Here is a 24088-nt window from a genome sequence, read left to right as displayed (position 1 = left end):
CCTGTCATAGATGAAAACTCCACTTTATTGGATACAATTGTGCCCTCCATTAAAAATCACTGCAGTACCCATCTGCCCAAAATGTATGAATGTCATTTGGAATACATTTTCTATTAATTGGGACCCATAAGCCAGAAACTGCAAAAACTGGATCTTCTACTCATGGAGCTCTATCGTTACGTGGTTTTTAGGCACTGTAGGCATGTTCTATGTAAAAGTACAATTATCCTTTAGAGCAGTGGTTCTTAACCTCTCTAGGGCCCGGGACCCCTTGGTAACATTTGCCAAGTTGTGGTGACCCCCAACGGTAAAATTTAGGGATGACGCGGCTGCTGCAGCGACATCTGGTGGCGTGGCGCGAGAACTGACACTGCTGCGCTAGGAGAGGGCTGAGGAGGACTCTCACCCAGCACAGCAGAAATCACACAGCGACCCACAGCTTGAGAACTACTGGTGTACGCCGTCAGAGTAAAAAAAAAAACCACATTAGGAATACATAGCTGGATTCCTACTGGCTATTTCACTTTGCGATAGCCAATAACAAAATAGCTATTGCACCCGCCCTCTGCTGCTGTCAATCACTAGAAGGGGACCTGATGGAGAACTTCAGGTCCCCCTCTGCTGATTGGCAGCAGCAGAGGGCGGGTGCAATAGCTAGTTTGCTATTGGCTATTGCAAAGTGAAATAGACAATAGGAATCTAGCTATGCATCCCTATGGTGGTTTATTTTTTTTATTCTGACGGCGGCCTGCGGCCCCGATGTCAGAAAAAAGAAAGAAAAAAACAGAGCAGAGAAAAGTTTACTCGATCGAGCAGAGTAAACCTTTGCAGGAGAAAGTGTTTCTATCCCGGGCGGCCGGGAGCCGCTAGGCGACCCCTGCCAAATCGTCATTCGACCCCCGACAGGGTCGCGACCCACAGGTTGAGAACCGCTGCTTTAGAGGATGTCTAAACCCAAGAATACAAATGTAATATATTGCAGCTTACCGGTCCTTAGATGTGGTGGCTGCGTAAGTATTCATTTTTCAGGCAAAAATGTTTTCAGCAAGTACAGAACATACATGTATATCTTGCCAGAAATAGTGTCCTCGTCATATCCTACGAATTGAAATCACAAACCTCATTTTCCTTCCAAGCTATATTCCATAAACTAAAAATACCCCTCATGTAATGGAAACGAAAAGAGGAAGACATGGATGTAGTCCAGATCAGGGGAACAGCCAGACAACCATGGCTCCCTCCACAGAAACAATGGAAGAGTGAGCATAGCCACAGGGACAGGATGCATGTTATGCGCAGGATTCCCAGCTAAAAATAAAGGAAAAAACTAGGGTTGCACAGATACCAAGTACAGTACTCGGTACAAGTACCGATACTTTGTAGCTCCAGGACTAGACTAGAGAAAAATTCAAAAGTTAGGAGGCAGCTGTCATTTGTAATGAGCACACGGAGCTCCTGGGATTTGTACATCTCTGTTTTAATGTACGATTTTGTTTTTATAAATATAAATAAAGTGATGCACAGATACCAGTTTTGCGGTTACGAGTACTGATACTTGCCGAGTACTTACAAGTACGAGTACTGATACATTTTTGTTTATTGTCATGTGACAGTTTTTCTAAAACAATACAGACTAATGATTTCAGGACAGTGGTGGAGTGCCAGAGCCAGGTCCCAGCTGCAACCGATACAACCCTGGTAGTTCTCATGGAAATGCCAAGTATCTGCACTGGTACTCGAAAAGTATCTGTGCATCCCTAGAAAAAACCTTAAAAAAGAAAACTAACATTCTCCACATCCAATGACTGGCAAGCAGCAGAATAAGTAAATGTTTTTGGATTTGGAAACCCTAAGTTCTTCATTATACATAGCTTCAAACCTCTGAACACTTTCACTTTTTTATGCAACTCAAGAAAAACGAAAAAGCTTTTAGAAAACGTAAACTTTAATTCCTTTTAAAATAACATACGTCTTTTATATTTTCCACTAAAGAAAAATCATTATTTTGTCATTTGCAGAACAGAGAAACAATGCACGTCCTCAAATGTAATTAGATTGCACTCTGTGCATTTATCAGCAGACAACAAATAAGTACAGACTTTGTCTGCAGATGATGAAATTGCCTCGGCAGTAAAGACGTCTTTCATTCTTCCCACACATCTCCATATTTGTTCTTCTTACCTGAAACTGAAAATGGCAACATTGATGAGGAACATTATCTATGCACACTCCAATCCCATCGTGTAATCAAATCCTAATCACAAAATCCCAGCTGGTTTACAGAAAAGTGCTAAAAATAAAGTTACAGGTGCATTAAAAGACATTGACAGTCACTGACATCTGAACAGAGCATGGCCGACTTTCTGTCCAATGATCGTCGTACAAAATGACAATATGGTAACCCAACTCTTCAGGACTAAATATTCTTCGCAGAGTGTAAACTCTCACAGGCCGGGCCCTCCTTACCATCTTGTATTGTAACTGTAATGTTTTCCTTATATTGTAAACTGCTGCGCTATATAAATCCTGTATTATAATCATTTAGAAATTATAAAATCTATCCATCAACAACTTGGAATGTTATTTTTTATTGCCAGTTCAGATGAAACTACAGTGTATTGTCAAGTAGCTATATTCCACCTTCCTGTGACACTTATAGACATGGTCAAGACAATCTGCTGAAGTTCAAACTGAACATCAGAATGGAGAAGCAAGGGATTTTGAAATGGCATGATTATTGGTGCCACACGGGCTGGTCTGAGTATTTTAGAAACTGCTGATCTACTGGGATTTTTATGCACTAACATCTCTCGGGTTTACAGAGAATGGTCTGAAAAATAGAAAATATCCAGTGAGCGGCAGTTCTCTAGGCGAAAAAGCCTTGTTGATGTCAGAGGGCAGAGTTCAGGCTGGTTCAAGTTGATAGAAAGGCAACAGTAACTCAAATAACTATTCGTTACATCCAAGATATGCAGAATACCATCTCTGAACGCACAACATGTCGAACCTTGAATCAGATGGGCTACAGCAGCAGAAGACAACACCGGGTGCCACTCCTGTCGGGGAAAAACAATAAACGGAGGCTACAATTCACACAGGCTTACCAAAATTGGACAATAGAAGATTGGAAAAACATTGCCTGGTCTGATGAGTCTCTATTTCTGCTGCCACATTGCTGCCTTGTATAAACAGTTCAGGCTAGTAGTAGTAGTAGTGGTGAAATGGTGTGGGCGAAATTTCCTTGGGACACTTTCAGTCGCTTAGTACCTATTTGTCATCTTTTGAATGCCGCGGCCTACCTTAGTATTGTTGCTGACCATGTCCATCCCAAAATGGGGTCCAACCTGGTACTAGCAAGGTGTACCTAATAAAGTGACCATTGAGTGTAAATGATACACATTAAATGATCACAGTCACACAATCCCTTAGGGTTTGCACTATTTTTTGCGATCGCACTGGACTTCTGGCGGGGGGGGGTTGATGTATATTGGCGTGTCTGCAGGGCCATTGACTTGAAAAGCACTGCCACACCCCAGAACGCTTTTTTGGAGTATAACTGGGATCTGGGTCTCTGGAGATTTCTGAAGGTGCTCATACACCTTACAAATATCGGCCGAATTTTGTTTGCGATCGCGTTTTCGTCCGATATTCGTAAGGTTGATGGGGAGTCTACAACCGCAAATATTGTACAAACGTGCAACATTTGTCTTTCCAGCATGCTAGAAAACTTCGGTCGATTGTACGATTTTCGCAAGGTTGGTGGCATTTCCATATGTCAAAATTCGTACGATTAACACTGCTCATGCGCAAACGAAAATCCGTGCGGTCAATTAACGAGATTCGTCCAGGTGGTTTCTGCTAAAGACTGCTAATTGAACTGTGCGATGGTCAGGGCAGGATGGGGCCGCTGTGCTTGGTTCGATCATCGGACGAAAATTTTCGCCCGATGATTGCAAGGTGTATGGCCACCTTTAGAGTCTTGGGCAGGATGAAATCTCCAGTCCTGAGGCTAGGTGCAGCCAATTGACAGGCCAGACTCCCCAGGTTGCTGATAACAGAGAGCAGAGAGGGAGGAAGAGGCAGTCAGAGGTGCAGGAGTACATGCAGAGCGTGGTAGACTGTGTATGTGACGCACGAGACACTAAGCTGGAGTCTGGCTGGAGGGGCCGAGAGGACCTGTGGCACATGCGGTGTGTGGGTGAGGCCAGGAGGGTCTGTGCCACCCAAGGTGTTTTTGAAAATGTCGGGAAGACCGTCGTCACACAGGGAGGTGTGAAGCTGCTGAGTGTCTGGCCATGAGCAGGCTGAGGCTCTATCCCTGAGGTGGGACATGATACCAGTTCTGAGCCAATTCTTGGATGTTGCTGGAAGATACACCCTGTTTATGTTTGTTTGCTGAAAAGAAGCTATTTAAAGTTGTACAAGTTTTTAAAACCAAAAAAAAACAGAAGATTAGGCAGTCGTATGAGGCAGCATTGGCAACATACAAAAGGAACATGCATTTACTGCAAACAGCATACATAGGACCAGAAAACATAAAAAACAGGAAACAGGAGGGACAGTAAAAAGGAGAACGGGAAACCAGGCTGGTGGGGAACAAAGCAAGATAGGTAGAGTGCCACCAGAGTGCAGAAGAAGACGAAAAGAGGAAAACAAGAAAGGGGGAAAACAAGAAAGGGGGAAAACAAGAAAGGGGGAAAACAAGAAAGGGGGAAAACAAGAAAGGGGGAAAACAAGAAAGGGGGAAAACAAGAAAGGGGGAAAACAAGAAAGGGGGAAAACAAGAAAGGGGGAAAACAAGAAAGGGGGAAAACAAGAAAGGGGGAAAACAAGAAAGGGGGAAAACAAAAACCCAAAAAGACCTAGGGAATAGCTACATTTTGGTTTTAGGAGAAAACAGGGGAGTAACTTGCTTGCACTCAGGGCTCAATTACATTGCTCATGTTATCTTGCCTTCTGCAACACAGACAATTCAGGGTAATGCAGAAATCAATGCTTTTAAATGAAGAGCATTCTCCCATGCACTCTACATTGTAAAAACAACAAGCCCTAAACAGGCAACAAAACTCCCCCAAACCTGGGATGTCAGTTGTGCCACACACACATATACACACACACACAAATTTTAGTTGGAATAAAGTGGGACTTTTAGTGTGGTCCCACAATAATGTGTTAAAGTGACATTAAAGGATAATTTTTTTCCCTCCCCCCAATGTTAATGTCAGCACTTACCTTAAATTACGTCTCTTAATCCGATCTTTTTCTTTCCTGATGTTTTCATCTGTCCCCCCAGCGGTGCGGCGGCTCTCCGATCCAGCTCCGACTCCTCTCTGCTTACAGGCACTTCTGATCCAGCGGTGTCTGCATGCGGGTGCACGCGTCCATAGACTTACCTTGTGTCCCTGCTCGTCTCCCGCGCATGCGCCCGCCCCAAGATGCATTGCGGCCGCCGGAGCAGTTTCGTTTTCTCGGACGGTAGCGCGCAGCCGAAACAAACAAGGTAAGTGTTAAGCGCTGTTAAAGCATTTTGTTTTTTTTAACTTTTTGCCTATATCTACTGCTTGCTAGCAGTAAATATAGGCAAAAAAAACTGGAGGGTTTAGAACCAATTTAATGAAGAACTAATCAATTACCTCCTGCAGTGATAGGTCCATAGACTTAGGAGTGGATCAATTAACATTTTCTCTGAACTGGAGCTACTTTCCTACAGCAACCAGGTTCAAATATTATTGTAGACCAAGGGAAATTTAAAGCTGAACTCTAGACCCACAGCAGCTAAACACACAGATGAAATATATAGAAGGATTTGATTTGTGACCATCCAATCCTACGATTTCCACAGCTCTGCCACAAAGCACAGCCAGGTAGATGACACCAATTTCTTTGTTAAAGTTACAGGCTGGAGAAGAGATAGAGAGATACCAAATTGGCTCCCATTCCTGTCCCCTCCTTCTTCCAATCTGAATGCTACTTTATAGGAGCTTGCAAGTAGCTGATACCAGGTAAAATCCAGGTACTTTCACTAGTTACATTCAAAAATAAAACATTTTTTATTTTAAATCTTTCTGGAGTTCAGCTTTAACTGTAGATCTTCATAGGAACACATTAATACATATGGTCCTCGGCACTTCAAAGCACAAATGGATAGCCCAAGGGGGGAAAGCATGAATTTGCTTTCACTGATTTGAAAGAAATGATGTACTGGATGGGCAGGACATAGCAATGCTATACACGGGGTTAACACAAGTCATATTATTTTGATGGCACGTTTGATAAATTGGTTACCTTCAGTCCTTGGTGCTCTGCTCCTCACTGGAGTCTCTGATATTACTGAATCTCTGTGTTTTTTCCGTAGCTCAGAGTAAGTCACAGATGGCGCTTTAGCTTGTTGTTCCTCCTGCAACTCAGGTTCTGCAAACAATATTAAACCACAGAACATTCGTTATAAAAAGGAGCCTACACCATGTTGTTTCAGGTCATATACGGTTTTCAGCGCTCTTATAGACGTGTTTTATACAAATTAAAGATTTGTTTTAATAAATATTCCAAAGGCTTAAAAAAAGTGTCTATGTTGTACAGCGTGCTTTAGACATTGCCCCTAAACATGGCGGATCAGCAGAAGGGTATGGCAGTTTAGGGTACAGGTCTCATTATCTTCATCTTCAGTTGAAAAAAAGTATTTCAGTGGACGCCCTGCACCACTCTCTCTAGGAGATAGACTACCCAATGATTTCAGGATCTCAAAGAACAGAGATATGTCAGCCGCAGTGAGGTGCTCCTCAATGAACTGGTTGAGCACCATCATCCTGTTAGTTGCTTTCTGTCCACCATGGACTTTTTATGGACAATTGAGCTAAAGGGTTTCTAGGTTTCAAATATACACTAGCAAGACTTGTTTGTTGCTTAAGGAAAGAGTATAAGGAAGACTTGCTGGGACATTTAATCAGGGCTGTGAGTGCATAGTATGCTTTATTCTGGTTTGATGTTTTTATATGCTGAATGGCTCGTATATAAAAGACCTGCAGTCTCCATACACCCTAAAATAAAATAATTGGTGATCCTTTACCACTTAAGAAAGGTTTATTAACATCATAAAATTACCCACTAGAACACAACTGCACCACTGGTTTAAATGAACCACATAATACCTTGAAAGTAACAGGATGAACCAATTTGATAACAGGCATTTCAAACATCTATTTGTGTCTCTTTAGGGAAATAGTGCGTGGCAAGGGACAGTTAACCACCATCATACCTCTGACACCCCAATCTGGCAGTGTTAGCTAACCAGAAGAAAAGGGAATGCTCAAACGGTTTAGCCCTTTTTTCCCCTTTCATTAATTCAATGTTACCCAACATGCTTAACATAAACTTTCAATTACTCTTGACACCATATTGTAGCTTATGCCAATGGTTCCTTGCTTCCTCTTCTTTCTCAGCATCATTCCTCCTGGACTGTAGTGCTTACATTATGAAATGTGAGTGCTGCTCAATCTTGGAGGACTGCGAGCCTAGCGTGTGTGTGATGAAGCATTGGGACGCATCGGATCTCAGTGAGAGGCTAGATTGACAGAAAATGGGTAGAATGACAAGAGTATCCTTTGTCCAAAGAGGACATCCAGTACTGGCCCAAGGAGAAAGCTGGGGACAGCGCTGGAGTGTGAATAGGGTATGTAAAGCTTGGGCACTTCTTTTTTTCCTATAGAAAGGAGGACTAAAAATAATAATAGGAAAAAAAATTTGAATTTATACTTTAATAAAAGAATATGTAGTTACCTTGAGCAATGTTGTCAGAGATTCCTGTGGGGGAAGAGTCGCTCATGGAAGCACTGAATGGCACATCTGCTGGACTGGATTCATAGTTACTGGAATAAGCACTGTAAGGTTGTTCTGGCAGAGGGGGTTCGGAACTAAAGGATGGTGTGGTTGTGATATCATCATCATTATAATGACCATTTGGGGCTTTTTTGCCTGGAAATCTAAAAAGCATTAAATGTAAGATTAAAATGTAAAACACTTTACAGACTGCTGTTTAGGGCACCAAACGTTTTCCATGCACATCACACCTTCAACATGTTATATTAACGAAAACCCATCACAAGCCTGGGAAATTCATAGTTAGCATCCGATGACAAAAAATGCACAAGCAGAGGTTACCTATATTGAAATCACCCAGGTTTGTGACAGATATGCCTCATGATACTAACTTACTTGACAAGTCATTAAGCAGGCTGGCCAAACCAGTGAACCTACAGTATGTTTGTGTGAAAAGTACACATATACATATAGTTTAATTTTGATTTGTAACCATCTACTAGATCCTTATAACCCTCAAGGACTCCAGCAGCAAGATCTCTACCCTGAAAAATTAAGTTCTGGGTCACCACAGCTGCCTTATGCGAGCCAAAAAACAAAGTCTTACTTCCCCTGCTTCTTTATAATGTAATGTAGATGAAGAAGAAAGCCCAACTCTTAATGGCTGTGGTCAGTAGATGGAACCAGAACTCAGCTGTAGAGATTCCACTGTTGGTGTCTCAGATGTAAGAAGCCAATAGGTTATTCAACGATCTAGCAAGTGCAGGAAACAAAATGATCTTGTATATCTAACTGACCTTTTCAGTGGACATCATAAACATGTTGCTATAATGTGCATGTCAGGGCAAAATTATTTAGCATATTACTGCAATACATGCACATTTCCCCAGTTTTAGGCCTTTATAAAATCTGCAACTGCAGAAGAATAAGATTCCTGCAATACCGTAAAATCCTTTTCTCTCCATACATTTAAGAACACAGCAGAGATCCTAAATCTCTGACCATTGGGTTATAGCACCAACTTCTGGATTGAGACACTAGGTGGGATGCACAACAGCAACAAGAGCAGAATAGCCTCCCCAAAACTGGGAGCCATTGCAACTGCCTGCCTGCGACTACCCAGGAACAAAATTATCCACAAAGGAGTTGTGGGACCCTTCATCAGACGGGAATTTCCACAGCTAAAGGCACAGAGTCTGTCAGATATTGATCTTGCAGCTGAAGGTGTCAGGGTAACCAGCCAACAGAAATATAAGAAGATGCTATCACAACCATAGAGGAAGGCGAGATCAATAGACTCACAAAGATGAATTAATGTAACCAGCACACAACCAGTATTGCAGTCCAGAGCGTTCGTTTATTGGAACGTCATGTCACCAAATCTAGCGGTTTCGGGGCCATGCAGGGTCCCCTTCATCAGGCTCAGCAATGAGTGGTGCTGGCAGCCCAACCTTGCGTCTGTCTACAATTAATAGTTATATCTACACAACATTCACAAATAATTTCATTATTGGGGGTTAGTGGGTTGGGCTGTTCTAGTCTAGTAATTGTATAGGAAGATGTCTCCCAGACTCCCCCCAGTGTCCCACCAACAGTTTATGTTCTGCTCATAGCCTCAGAAGTTGATGAGAAACCAGTTACTCCACACCTATGGATATGAAGGTTACAAAGCAAGTCCTGTCTAGAAGCACTAATGACATGCTTGGGAAACGCCAACATGGCCCAAAACAGCGCTCACTGAGATGCTGCTGTAGCAGCTTTTGTTTTGATAAAGAGAACTGGTACATGCTAATAATGACACGTAACAATTGAGGTTTATGCTTATATTCCATTTCTTCCCTTCTCCCCTGATGTATAAATTCATGCAGTTCACAGATTATCTTACTCTAATTTGGAGATCCTTCCTTGATGAAGCATTTCAGCCAGTGGGGAATTCTCCAGTTTCAATATTTTCTCTTTGCAGGCATTATAATAAGAAAGTTTTCCTGCCATGAACCCCACAGTACCGGCAACTTTAAAGGAAGCATAAAACAGTCAGTAATAACAAGTGTACACGTACAGCCAGATTACAAACTGATTAAGTCAAAGGGGTTCTCCAAGTCAAACTCAAAACTTGACAGCTGCCAAGACTCTTTTGAGCGAATGACCCTCCAGTGACAATGGGCGTGCTGTATTTCTCTTATTTCGACAGCAGACTGAGGTCCACAAGAGTCTCCATTCGTGGCTCCTCTTGACAGTATTCCAAAGCTAACGACATGTGTTACAAGCTAACTGTAGAATCACCTTTAGATTTACCAACAACTATGTAGTGCAAGGGCCTGACTGATTAACTGTACAATCAATTTGTGTCCAAAGGAAAATTGCACTTTTAGTGGACTTGCCCTTTTCTAAATTCCCTAACACCCCTGAGTGCAGCCTGCCATGTTAAATGCTTACCTTCCTCCCCATTCTGGTGTTCTTGCCGTTTCCTCTGCACACATGCATCGTGGCCATATTCATTCCTAGGGGGAAGACCTATGCGTTCAGCTGAATATGGCTCGCCTATAGGAATGAACATGACTACAGTGCACATGTACATTAAGAACAGGAGGCTGGCAGGGACATTTTTGCTGGAAAGGTTCAGCGGCACCTGGCAGAGCCAAACAGTGAAATTTGCTCAAATAGAGAAGAAGTTAAGTAATTACCATAGCAGGTTACAGTCAGTGGGGTTGGATAATTAAAGGACAAATTTACTAAAAGTGAACTGGTCATTATTTTGGAAGCTCTGCCAAGAGTACCCGCATCACCATCTCAAACACTCACTCAACTGTTTATATTGCACAGAGCATATCAAACACCACAACGTCTCTACCTCTATGAGCATAGACCCAATTATAATTGTAAGATGTATTCAGGTTCTGGAGGACCTTCTCCATATTGCGTGGAGGTGTCCAAATCTTTTCCGATCTTAAAGATGAGTGTTGGAAACTATAAATAGAGTTTTTCATTCTACTTTCCTTCTACTGCAGGGAGATACCATTAGATACACAGACACCTATCCATAGATCACTGTGACTGACACAGAAACTACTGCTACTGTTCTGCTGGACATAAAACAATGGATAACGTTAGACTGTAAGCTCTCATAAGCAGGGCCCTTCTAACCCTCCTGTATTGAAATTTTATTGCAACTGTACTGTCTCCCTTCGTTTTGTAAGAGCTGCTCAAACTGCTGGTACTGTATAAATTCTGTATAATAGGGATACCCTACTTTGACAAAAGGGTTGATCCCTTTAAATTTAAGAAACTGCAGGGCAATTTGTTTGCTACACCTGGCTTTGTCCCCATGCCACCGATTACCCACAGACTGCGTAGCCTATGAATCATATTGACCTTACATTTTAGGATGGGACTTTGCTCCAATTATTTCCCCAGTGGAACACATTGCTATGCCACAGTTAAATATTACAATTGTAATAGAATATCAGAAACATTTCCAGTCCAGTAGCTTTGTTTGAGCCCCTAACCTCTCATGTTTGCAGATCATGTACAAGGGGCAGCACCCCACTGGATCTTCATTCAAAACACCTTTATTGGCATTTAAATTAGCATATCAAAAGTAGAGATGTTTCAAGACCTCACAGGGTCTGTTCATCAGGCAAAACGTGACATATAGTGGGTAATGGGGGCCCTTCACCATTAGCTCTCAACAAATTGGTACTACTGAAACCAGATCTATAGCTCATGTCTTCTCTCATTTTGATTGCACCCAACGTTTCCTTTTCATGCTGCTCTCATGTTATGATCAGGGTACAGCTACTATGGCCTTCCTGCTACTCTGTATACGTGAAGTACAATAACACACATCAATTGCACAGTTTTCAAGGAAGACCTCGGACAAGAACACAAGAAAACGTTTGTTGGACTAGAAGTTTGTTTGCATTGGGACTGGGGTAAGATACCTTGGAAAACCTCTTTAACTGAACATTTAATTAATTTACTTCACGTGTCCCCACTGCCCTAACATACCATATCAAATATGTATTGTACCTATCTAAGCAAGACATTTCACAGAATATAACAGAACATTTCATGTACAGAAATGTTACACTCAATAATGACAGTATGCTCGTGGACATTAGTGTACTGCTATTTTCATTTCTTAATGCAACCTCAAATAACGTTAAATAAGTTTATGATTAAGCCCAGGTGGTTAAATGCTTAAGCAGCGATGGTGTGGGAGAGATGTATGGTGGTGCACATATTGCACATTGAATTTTGGATTTGATTTCGGAATTACTTCAATACATTTTGGATTTTACCAACGTTGGTTTTCATACGGCTGATTTCTGGAGATTGGTCTGACAAGCGAGAACACACTACAGCCTGCACCTGGTGTATGTATCGACTGCAGCCGGAGATGCAATTGGAGCGGTGAGTTATACAGCTCTTTGAAAACGTTGAATCAATTCTTACTAATCTGACTTTAGTAACATGGAATCTTGCTGGTTGGTATGAGATTAAGTGTTTTTGTTCTCTGCATTGATCTACTGAATAAGCTCATTAGGGTTCGGTTTGCATGGAGCACATTTACTCACTTAAGGCCAACACAGATAGATGAAGAATTCATAAGGAAATAGTGACCACAAACATATCACTGTATATACAATGCACAAGAAACTCCTCTTTAAGACTGACTTACATGCAACTTTAGGGAGTGCACCAAATCTTGAATGCGTGGTAAGGAATCCTAAAAATTAAAAAAAAAGTTAGTTACCTGGTAACTCAATTTCCAGGAATTTTCCATAATGGTGCCCCAACCACAGTATTACTATAGCTGGAAGGATATGCATATATAAAATGAACATACCTTAGAGCTGTGGGTGTCCAAATCTGCAAGATCTGTTGTTGCAGCTGGTGTGGTAGAGTCTGACTGCATTGGGGAGCTGCAGCTGTCTAGAGGGAGTGTGTCGGAGCTATGTCTAAGTAAAAAAGGATAGTCCGCTTCTGTCCACAGCACTGGTCCCCACCTGTTGGTTTTCCCACCCGATGCCTGTGAATCACGGTACCAGGGAATACCCGCTCCCCCACTGCAGCATCCTATTAGTATGGAAATAAGCATGCTGCAACAAAGCCAGGACCCACCCATGACCTAACTTGTATCAGAAGCACATCACCCGGACAAAACAGGTCATCTGCCCGGAAAACACCAGGTACACTCTCCTTTTCACCACTTGCTGGGCTCCCCTTCTGCAGAGTGGGGACTGGGGCATCGCCGCTCAAGCACCCCAGGTTAGGGGCCATGGTCGCCGGGTAAGCCAGGGCCCACAAGAGGAGATGCAGCCCAGATTATACAGAGGACTTAGTCGGCTGCCAAGGCCTCCTACGCTTACCACCTGCTAACTGGAGGCAGGTGACCACTGGAGAAACTGAAGAAAAGGGACGACAGACCAACCGAGAGCGAGTACCAGGGATGTATTAACTAGAATCTCTACGCCCGTGGGGATGGCTGCTTCTTCTCAGACAGAGATAAGCTGGATAAGCATGATATATCAAAGATTTTAATCCAAGGAAAACCCAGCTATGCAACCCGCCATAACTCTTCCCCATATCCCAAAATACTAAGGCCACATAGTCTTGCTAATATCCCTCTTTTACATAGAGATAGCGTGGGGTAAACAGCAAACCCAAATGTAATACATTTATAGCAAGCTTTATTATAAAAAAAGTGTTTAAAACAAAGTAAAAATGTAAGTGTGTTATGTTCTGCATCCAGCATATTACCCTATTACCAAAACAAAAAAAGATCCACAAATACATAATCCATCTCAAATATAACACAAAACTGAGAACAAAATCTGTACCTCTGGAAATGAGGACTTGCGTAGCAGTCATTCCCATTACTGAGAAGGGAACAGCTAAGAAAAAAAGGAAAGGGAATGTTAAATCCAACCCAAAAGATCATGTCCTTTCCTGCTTTGTTACAAATGTTGAGGTCATTAAAAGTAACATTAAAGTCAAAAATATTATATGTTATAATACATATAAAATTATAAATATGTTAATGAAAGCACTTACCGTAAATGATGTTTCTTAATCTGATCCTCTTCTTCCCTGTCCTTTTCAGCCTTATCTCCAGCGCTGACTCCTCTGTCCTTGCTGGCACTTCCTGTCCTACGGTGTCTGCATGCGGGTGCACGCTGTCCATAGACTTACCTTGTGTCTCTCCTTCGGTCTCCTGGCCGAAAATCCGAACTGCGCATGCGCCCGCCCGAGAATTTTCAGATTTTCGGACGGGAGCGCGCGGGGAAGACACAGCTAAGTTTAAACCGCTTTTAAAGCATTTAATTTTTTTTTTATGTTTCTGCATATATCTACTGCTCGCTAGCAGTAGATATATGCAAAAAAAGCTGAGAGTTTAATGACACTAATTCAGGACTAAGCAATAGCAATCCAACCAATCCGCTGACAAGCATTACTAGTGTGCATCACTTTTCAACCTTAAAATAAAACCTGTTACAAACTCGGGCAAACCGGAGTTGATCCCCTCTGAATACCAGATGACCAGTAGCTTCAGAAAAGTAGGTCGTGGAAACTATATACAATTCTCAAATTTGACTGTAAAAATCAAGCTTGGTCCCCCCTCCTCCTGATCTCCACATCTTCCTATGGGCCATCAAATGTAATGGTTAACCTCGCTGGCCAATAGGAACGCACAGAGGAAGGGTGTAGGTGGGCCAAAACCAACCAGAAAGCTATGGTTGCCATTTATGCTCTGGGTTTTAAACACTTGCAGGTGCAGGCTCTGTGGATTGGAGGACAATTTAGCAAGTCAGAACCAGAACCACCACAATATAAGAACCAAAATATCATGGGGGGGAATTCATCAAAACATGAGCAGACAGAATCTGAAGCAGCTGTGCATGGCAACCAATCAGCTTCATTTTCCAGTTTGTTTGAAAATGAAAGAGACTGATTGGTTGCCATGTACAGCTGCTCCAGATTTAGTTTGCTCCAGTTTTGATAAAATCCCCCTTATGTGTTTTAGATCATTATGCAGTAAATTTAAAGTGGAAGTAAAGCTATATAAAAACAAAAAGCAGCCCCCCCCCTAACTTGTCAAACCTGTACTTCACCCTTACTGATGCTTCCAACTTTTCTATGGTGTTCTTTGGGTTTTCGACCACTTGATTGGCCGGGTCTTAATGACATAATTACATATAAAAAGATTTTCACTATTATTTCTAGCTGCTTGTCTGAGGTATCTCCTGCTAATAGAGGGCTTTTCTTCTCTTTTTCTATGTGATTATACTAGGAGTTAATATGCCTTGGACAAAAAGCATCATTTGATAAGGTTTGGTTAACTATTAGATATATGGGATGGTTTACAAAAAACAAAAACGTTGGTATTCGCGCTTGTGGATACCACCATTCCCCCAAACGAACGAAGCTAAATGACAGCTGAGGTGAAAAACCAAGACACCCAAAGTTCTATGGTCAAAGAATGGAATAAAGTACGCTATCTCCCCTTATAATATGTGATATACTAGAGGATCGCTACTGTTCTTATATGCCTATGTATTCTTGCTTCATGTAAGTTTCTAACTTTTTGAGCAAGTAAATGTTTTACAAAGGTTTTATGCCATGTGCATTGTATTTTCTTTATCGGGGGAACAATATCATGATTGATATTAAAGCCTATTCTTGTTTTTATTTCTCCTTTAAGGAGACCCACCTTTGCTGGAGGCTGTTGCTCTTTTTCTTTAAAAGTTCCTATTTCCTCGTTTTCTAGTGGCTCCCCGCAGCGCTTTTACCCCCACCCCCTGCACGGGTGCCACCATCTTTCTTGCTAGTTTCCGCAGTGGCTGTGTGCGTCCCTGTGGCAGGCCACGCCCCTTCCCTCTTTGATTGATGGCAGAAAGAGCCTATTGCTCCTCTGTCATCAGTATCCTCCCCCCGCAACCCAGAAGTTCGGGGAACAGAGGATCACTTCGGACCGGCAGCGGGACGAACGCAGGTGACAGGTAAGGGTGGGGGGGACTGGGGTAGAAAAAAGGTGCTGGGCTGTTTTTACTCTAATGCAGAGAATGCATTAAGGTACAAAACGCCCTTAATACTACTTTAATCATCATAAGAATCGTTGAGGAGATCATGATGTGATGAAACAGAGTGCCAAATATATGCGAAAGCCTGCTCCGTATTATAAGAGAAGATTTACTGGCGCTCTCCCTGATTTTTACATATTGGATACATCAGTGGATGAGATTGGGAAAATACATTGTGGTTGCTCTCTCGGAGATGGTTCGTTTGTTGGAGAGAGGATACATTTCACTGATTGCGATCTGATCGAGTGGATCAGGTTGGTGGGGAGGATTATCACATTTACACGGAGGAGGAACACAAGACACACATTTTTTATATATATCTTTGAAAACAAGAACTTTGAGAATTGTTTTGTTCACTTATTTATACTTTGATGGACACAAATTGATTGGCTTCTTACTTAATGTGAAACATTATTTCATTTATATACATTGGAGGGAATTTGTCAAAACTGGAGCAAACTAATTCTGGAGCAGATTTGCACTGCAGCCAATCATCTTCTATTTCTCATTTTCAAATCTCAACTGAGCAAACTAAAGAGAGATGCTGATTGGTATCCCAGAAAGCAGGTTCTTGACCCAAAACATAGCGCCCCCCTCGATCACACATGCACATCAAATAGTCTTATCTATTTAAAAAAATTGTTCCACTTTAAACAATATTCATATTTCATTTATAATGTTTCTCATAAACTGATGCCTGAATGTGCAAAATGTGATGTGGGTCCAGCCTTCAATTTGAAGGCTGGACCCACTGCACATTCAAGCATCAGTTTCTGAGAAACATTATAAATGAAATATGGATATTGTTTAAAGTGGAACAATTTTTGAAATAGATAAGACTATTTGATGTGCATGTGTGATCGAGGGGGGCACTGCAGCAATAGATTTACAATTATCCCCTGCTAATATGAATGGATTAAATGATCCATAGTACATAACTTGTAGTTGTATTATGGATCATTTAACCCATTCATGTTAGCAGGGGAGAATTGCAACTATTACTGCAGTGTATTCTATATGTAGTACATATATACAGTACATATTCCCAATACGCTGCAGCAATAGATTTACAATTATCCCCTGCTAACATGAATGGGTTAAATGATCCGTAGTACAAGTACATGTTATGTACTATAGATCATTCAACCCATTCATGTTAGCTGAGGATAATTGTAAATCTATTGCTGCAGTGTACTCTATATGTAGTACATAGTACATGTATGTTACACACGTCCAGTACACTGCAGCAATAGATTTACAATTCTCCCCTGCTAATATGAATAGGTTAAAAGATCCATAGTACATAATAGTACAATATGTAGTTGTACTATGGACTATTGCTGCATGGACTATGGACTATTGCTGCAGACTGCAGTGTACTGGATATGTGTGCTGTATATGTACTATGGATCATTTAACCTATTCATGTTAGCAGGGCAGAATTGTGAGCGCCTCCCACAAGCTGAGCACCGAGACGCGATGCAGCGCTCCTGCCCAGCGCCGACTACTAGAGGCACCGCGTGAGGCAACAGGGATCTGAGTGAAACTGAGTGAGGGAAGCTGGGACAGGGCTGGGTGTAAATCTACTGCTATATTGTACTGGACGTGTGTAATGTATATGTAGTACATATATACAGCACACACGTCCAGTACACTGCAGCAATAGATTTACAATTCTCCCCTGCTAACATGAATAGGTTAAATCATGATCCATAGTACATAACATGTAGTTGTACTATGGATCATTTAAAGTCACCTGTCCCTTTAAGAAAAAGTATCGGTAATTGGTATCGGCTAGTACATGAGGGGGAAGTACTTGGTCTTGAAAAAGTGGTATCGGGACATCCCTAGTGGAAACCTATCACGGTACCATGCTTGAATTCAATGAGCTCCAGAGAGCGACTCATTCTTTCACAAATGTTTGTAGAAGCAGTCTGCATGCCTAGGTGCTTGATATTATACACCTGTGGCCATGGGGGTTATTGAAACACGTGAATCCAATTATTTGGAGGGGTGTCCCAAAAACACAGGGCTCGAAAATCCACTCGTCTGCTCGTCTGTGACGAGCAGACAGTGGAGCCCGACGAGCAGCTTCCCGGCCGGCTGTTGTAATTACACGGCCGGCCGGGAGCTTTACAGTCAAGCGATCGAGCGTCTCGAGACGCTCGATTGCTTGTATCAGCAGCTGTCACTGGTGTTGCCGGTCCCGAGATCCGCTGTGCCCGATGCGGTGTAAGCTAATTAGATTAAACGAGCAGCGGCTCCCACTGTACATTCAGCTCTGCTTGTCAGGAGTAGGGCTGAATGTACAAAAAAAAATAAAACTACTCGCTCGGCGCCCGAAACTGCAAGTCCCGGCGTCAGGCAATAGGTATTCGCTCCATAACATGCAGGCACATTTTCCCCCTCCTTTTGGGGGGAAAAAGTGCGTCTTATGGATCGAAAAATACGGTACATACACATATATACACACATTTATTACACACACTCAGCACTTATGTACACTATTGGTACAAGCACTACACAAGGGAAACTAAATATCTGATAAAAAAGGAGGAGCCATGTTAAATACAGTACTTACATCTGAACCAAAAGCTGTCAGAATTACACTGCTTTATGACTTTGGCCTCTTCTTGGGTGAGGACATAGACTTTCTGTAAAATAAAGCATCTTGTCATTAACATATCCTTTAATTACACTGTTAATACTCTGGGTATTATGCCTAAGAATTTAATCATCACAGTCCAGAGGGCAAAGGGAAAATTGGGCATTTCTGTAAACAAAAAAAGGAGAGCTTGTCCATGAAGACCAATCAGGTTTAATCTCATTCTCAAGAAATATAACAGGAAATCTGATTACCTGTTATAGGGTAAATCTGGCAGTTTCTATAAACATGCCCCTATATACCCTATTACAGGCCTCTCTCATCTTTTTAAGTGGGAGAACTTGCACAATTGGTGGCTGACTAAATACTTTTTTGCCCCACTGTATTACCCCTACAGCACCAAATTCTAGAGAAAGATAACTGTGCATACAGGTCACATACGGTTCACCCCCTCCATTAAAATGATGGAAGTGTTTAACTTGCCATTATTAGTACAACTATAAGTATAATATCTGATTAACTGGTGCACATGGAAAACATTTTCAGTCCCAATGCATGCACTTCAGACCACCGATCTTCTCCAATGCATGCACTTCAGACCACCGATCTTCTCCAATGCATGCACTTCAGACCACCGATCTTCTCCAATGCATGCACTTCAGACCGCCAATCTTCTCCAATGCATGCACTTCAGACTGGTGATCTTCTCCAATGCATATACCTTAGACTGCTGAGTGGCCTCAATGCGTGCACTTCAGACCGCTGATCAAACTCAATGCATGCACTTCAGACCGCTGATCAGACTCAATGCATGCACTTCAGACCACTGATCAGACTCAATGCATGCCCTTCAGACAGCCGAGCAGTCCCAATGCATTTACTTCAGGCCGCCGATCCGCCCCAATGCATGCACTTCAGGCCGCCGATCAGCCCCAATGCATGCACTTCAGGCCGCCGATCAGCCCCAATGCATGCACTTCAGGCCGCCGATCAGCCCCAATGCATGCACTTCAGGCCGCCGATCAGCCCCAATGCATGCACTTCAAGGCCGCCGATCAGCCCCAATGCATGCATTTCAGACCCTGTACCTTTAGGAACAGAGTACCACTTTCGGCATGCAGGTGGACTTCTTCCACACCGCACACAAACGGTTCCAAGCTAGTAAGCTGTCAATTACAGCCAATAGCAGCAGGTGACAACACAAACAGCATGACATGCCTGCCCGGGTACCTGTGCTGGGGGTTGCTGACACTTTTTTTTTTTAGTGTTTGGATGAAAGTTTCTGGGCAGTATAACACTTTTGGTAGATAAATAGAACAATATTTAGAGGTCCATTGATCAGACCAACAATGACCAAGGAGAAGGAAAGAGGGACAGGGGCACTTGGTCCTAAAAAAAAAAAAAAGGTCAGTCTCTGCAAATGAGAGATCAGTTGGGAGCTATGCAAGTTCCTCCTTCCTCCCTGAATTGTCAGTCAGCCCTTGTATTTGTAAAATGTAGTATAACACACAGACTGTACTGTGACCCCATAGAGAGATCACACCTGCAGAACCAGAGTCTGGGGAGGACGATGACGGACACCTGTCCTTATATATGTGCATCCCCCTTCTACCTGAACACTGCAACTCCTATTATATATGGGGTGCTCCATATGTACTGTGTGTTATATATAGGGTCCTCCATATGTACTGTGTGTGTTATATATAGGGTCCTCCATATGTACTGTGTGTTATATATGAGGTCCTCCATATGTACTGTGTGTTATATATGGGGTCCTCCATATGTACTGTGTGTTTTATATATAGAGGCAGAGCCAGCTGTACCCGCCCCCTCCCCCATCCATTCCACCAGTCAGCGCTGGAGGAACGGGCAGGGGAGGGGAGAATCCCTGCAGGGAGCCATGAGTGACGGTCACCGCTCTCTGCAGGGACAGATCAAGAAGTGAGCGAGCGACGATATGTGTTCGCTCACTTCCCGATCTATTGAGCCGACCTGTGACAGTTTCATTGTCACAGGTCGGTTAGAACTATGAGGATGAGTGATTTTCACTCACCTCATAGTTCTCCTTTAACTCCTGAGTTTAGTGTCACTTTAGCACAAAGCAGATAACCGCACATAAAGTGCATTGTCAACGCACACCAAGAGTTTTAATTGTTAAGGCCTGGTTCACACCTGGGCGTTTTACAGCACATAGGAAAACCTACTCAACATGTGCAACCAATAATTGCCTATGGGCATGGTTCCCACCTGGGCGTTTTACAGCGCGTAGGAACCCGCTGAAAAACGCCCTACGCCCAAAGAAGTACAGGAGCTTCTTTGGGGCGTATTTGCTGCGCGTATCCATTGGGATACAGCCAGGTAGCCCTTGAAAACGCGTGTTTGTATTGCGAATCGCTTTTTTGACGCGTTCCGGGCTCTTTTTGGTTAAAAAAAAATGCGTTCCAGAGCAGGTAAAATAGTGCCTGCTGCAGTTTTTTTACCTGCTATGGATCTGCTCTGGAACTGCACGCTGCGATGTGAACTGGAGCTCAAAATACAATAGGAATACATTGGACGCAGTTTTGATCCGGTCTGCACCTGCTCTGCTCTGCACCTGCTCCGCACTTGGTGTGAACAAGGCCTAAAACTTTATGGATGAAGGGCCACTTCCAAGCGAACCTCACACCCCATGTGCCATAATAATAACTATACTGTTGTGTTTATGTGAATGAGCAAAGTATCCAATCAGAGCATGGCACCTGGACTGTAGGAATCTCCCAGAATCCCATGGTTCAGTAACTATAATGATTCTCTGTCATCAGTTAATGTATATTTTAGGGCTGCGGAAATTAACGATTAATCCCTCGATTAATCGTTAATTTTTTTGATCGATCACAGCAATAAAGTAATAAAATGAACTAGGATCACACTAATCCAGCACGTTATTATTCTGAGTTGCCCCACTCAAGCGGCGGCCATATTGAGTGGGGCACGCGAGATTAATAACGTGCTGGATTAGTGTGATCCTAGTTCATTTTATTACTTCACTGCTGTGCTGTATGTGTATAGGCCAAGGTAGTTGGATGTGTATGTGCGTTATAATTAATCGAGATTAATCGATTTTAAAAAATTCGATTAATCGAACAGGAAATTTTTAATCATTACCAGCCCTATTATATTTCCAGTGCCAGCACTCTCAGAATCATTTAACCGTCAGCAGTGCCTACAAATAGCAACACTCACTATATAAAAGGTAAGCTTTGATTGCATTACCAGAAACAACTCTAGTATGTATTCCTATTACAATGCTGATGTTATAACATGATGGTATATGCTGGGACTTCACAACTCTTTTAAAGGAGAACTATGAGGCGAGTGAAAATCACTCAGCCTCATAGTTCTAACCGACCTGTGACAATAAAACTGTCACAGGTTGGCTCAATAGATCGGGAAGTGAGCGAACACATATCGTCGCTCGCTCACTTCTCGATCTATCCCTGCAGAGAGCCGTGACCATCACTCATGGCCCCATGCAGGGATTCCCCCCGTCCTCTGTCCAATCCTCCAGCGCTGACTTCTGGGAACGGACGGGGGAGGGGGTGGGTACAGCTGGCTCTGCCTCTAGATAGGCAGAGCCAGCTGTCAATCCTGCAGCTGGGGGGATCTCGACAGTAATGTCGGGATCCGGCTGAGACGTCTCAGTATACTGAGCTTTGGGTGACGGGGGGACGCTAGTTTGTGTCCTCCCGTTACCCTTAGGAGAACTATGGGGAAAAGCCCTGACCCCATAGTTCTCCTTTAACGGTTCTAAATGCTGAAAGTAGTCTGCAGTCATGTGAGGTTGCAGCTTCCAAGTCTTTTATCTTTTTTCCTGCAGAGAAGGGTGTCCACATCATTGGCTGGGTGACGTTGGCACTTCCTATTTTCTGTCCAGTGGCGTGGTCCTCAAAAGACAGCAGAGAGATGTCATCACAAAGAGGCATCTAGTCCAGTGGTTCTCAACCTGTGTAACCTCAAGACCCACATTTGTCCTTGGTCATTAAGTCATGACCCAAGGTGCACTGCGCACACAGACTTAGGCATTCTCACACACACATACATACCCCCAAAAAAATTATAATTTTTTGGAAGATCCACCCAGTCTCCCTACCTTATGAGAACTGGAGTGGATCCTCAGCCTGGGGTCCAGTGTGCTGTGATGGAGCTCCATCCATATGTGCATTGTTTGAACAGCTCCCTTGCGTGCCCTGTAGAGGTGCCAGGAGCCAGAATGTGACGTCAGTCCAGTCAAGGCACCTCTACAGGGGACATGTGGGAGCTGTAAGCAATGTGTATATATGGATGGAGCTCCCTTATGGCCATAATTGCAGCCCACCACAAGCTGACATGCAGGACTGGGCAGCATATTTTGAATGGCTGCTCGGCGCGAGAACTGACGGTGCTGTGCTAGGGGGAGGCTGAGGAGTGTCTCACCTAGAAAAGGGGAAGGCATGTGGCGACCCACTGAACACGGGGTCGCGGCCCACTTTGGGTCACGACCCACCAGTTGAGAACCAATGATCTAGTCTACTGCAGCACTGGATCCACCAATCATGACTCCCAGAAGCAGCGGCATTGGATTTAAACAAAATCATCTCTAGGTACTTCATTTAGAAACAACCTAACGCATGGGTGTGGAGGGGAAGAGAGGAGGAGACCAGAAAATTGGCATGCCTGGAAATAGACTTTACATGATTGGTTTTTATTTTTATTAAAGTTTATTATTAAACCTTGTCTGCATTTCATATGTAACTGTAGTGCTGGGCAGGTGTAGAAACATACCAAGGGGCAGGTACGTTGCACATGAACCCCACAGCTGAAAATGATACTGTGAGAAGTTGCATCATTTTTTTACACCCTCAATAAAACAAACATTTAGGGGGTGAATTTAAAGAAGGATTCTGAACAAAATTTTGACTAACTCTTGCAGTGGGGCTACCCCTGAACCGCAAGGGTTAAGTGCAAGTTTTGGTCTAGGTAGGAAAATAAAAAAGTTATACTCACCTGATCCTCAGAGCCAGCTTGCTCTTAAACTAGTCCCTCCGCCTCGCTCCCCCTCCGCTGCAGCGGTGTACGGTCCTGGAGTGATCACATTCTATACATAGTGTATAGTGCTGAGACTGAGACACCATCGCTGGAGTGTAGGAGGAGACCGGCTGGAGGGAGCTCTGTGACAGCTGGCTGGCTCGGGGGAGTATAACTTTATTATTTTGTTCCTTAGACCAAAACAAGCACTTAACCCTTGCAGTTCGGGGGTAGTCCCACTGCAAGAGTTAATAGAAATTTTGCCCAGAGTTCTTCTTTAAAAACCAGCAGTATGGCTATAGGTGCCAGGAGTGTTTTAAAACCCTTGCTCCAGATGGCTTCACGGTAGCGTACTACAAATTATTTCTCCCCCAGCTCTCTACCAATTTTCTTTCGGCCTATAACTCTATATTACAAGACCATCCCCTGCCCAGAGACATGCTTCGGGCATGGATCACACTAATACCAAAAGCAGACAGGGACCCAACTCAGTGTAGTAACTACAGGCCGATTGCACTCCTGAATGTGGACCTTAAGTTAT

General features: G+C 43.1%; 1 protein-coding gene across 1 annotated transcript; it reads right to left on the bottom strand.

Annotated features, from left to right (window-relative positions):
- Positions 1 to 1995: 1995 nt before the first annotated feature.
- Positions 1996 to 22466, bottom strand: OCIAD1 (OCIA domain containing 1). The gene is made up of 9 exons (XM_018575596.1): positions 22329 to 22466; positions 19593 to 19670; positions 18481 to 18553; positions 13659 to 13712; positions 12497 to 12544; positions 9701 to 9827; positions 7777 to 7979; positions 6286 to 6411; positions 1996 to 2181 (listed from the first exon to the last, which is right to left on the bottom strand). Exons 1-9 carry the CDS (start codon positions 22464 to 22466, stop codon positions 2144 to 2146), a joined length of 885 nt encoding a protein of 294 aa, XP_018431098.1. The 3' UTR covers positions 1996 to 2143.
- Positions 22467 to 24088: the final 1622 nt, after the last annotated feature.

Source organism: Nanorana parkeri, unplaced genomic scaffold (genome assembly GCF_000935625.1).
Source record: "Nanorana parkeri isolate BGI_ZX_2015 unplaced genomic scaffold, ASM93562v1 scaffold54, whole genome shotgun sequence".
Taxonomy (NCBI): domain Eukaryota; kingdom Metazoa; phylum Chordata; class Amphibia; order Anura; family Dicroglossidae; genus Nanorana; species Nanorana parkeri.
Note: the sequence above shows the minus strand (reverse complement) of the source record. Positions and strands in the feature narration are given on the sequence as shown.

Bases quoted from the DNA above. Each gene is read 5' to 3' on its own strand.
- OCIAD1 (XM_018575596.1), bottom strand. From the start codon at position 22,466: ATGCCTCTTTGTGATGACATCTCTCTGCTGTCTTTTGAGGACCACGCC. The intron at 9,828-12,496 runs GTAAGTCAGTCT...CTTCCTTTAAAG, and splicing joins TGCACTCCCTAAAGTTGCAT to TTGCCGGTACTGTGGGGTTC. The intron at 2,182-6,285 runs GTAACCAATTTA...TTTCAGTTTCAG, and splicing joins CAGAGCACCAAGGACTGAAG to GTAAGAAGAACAAATATGGA.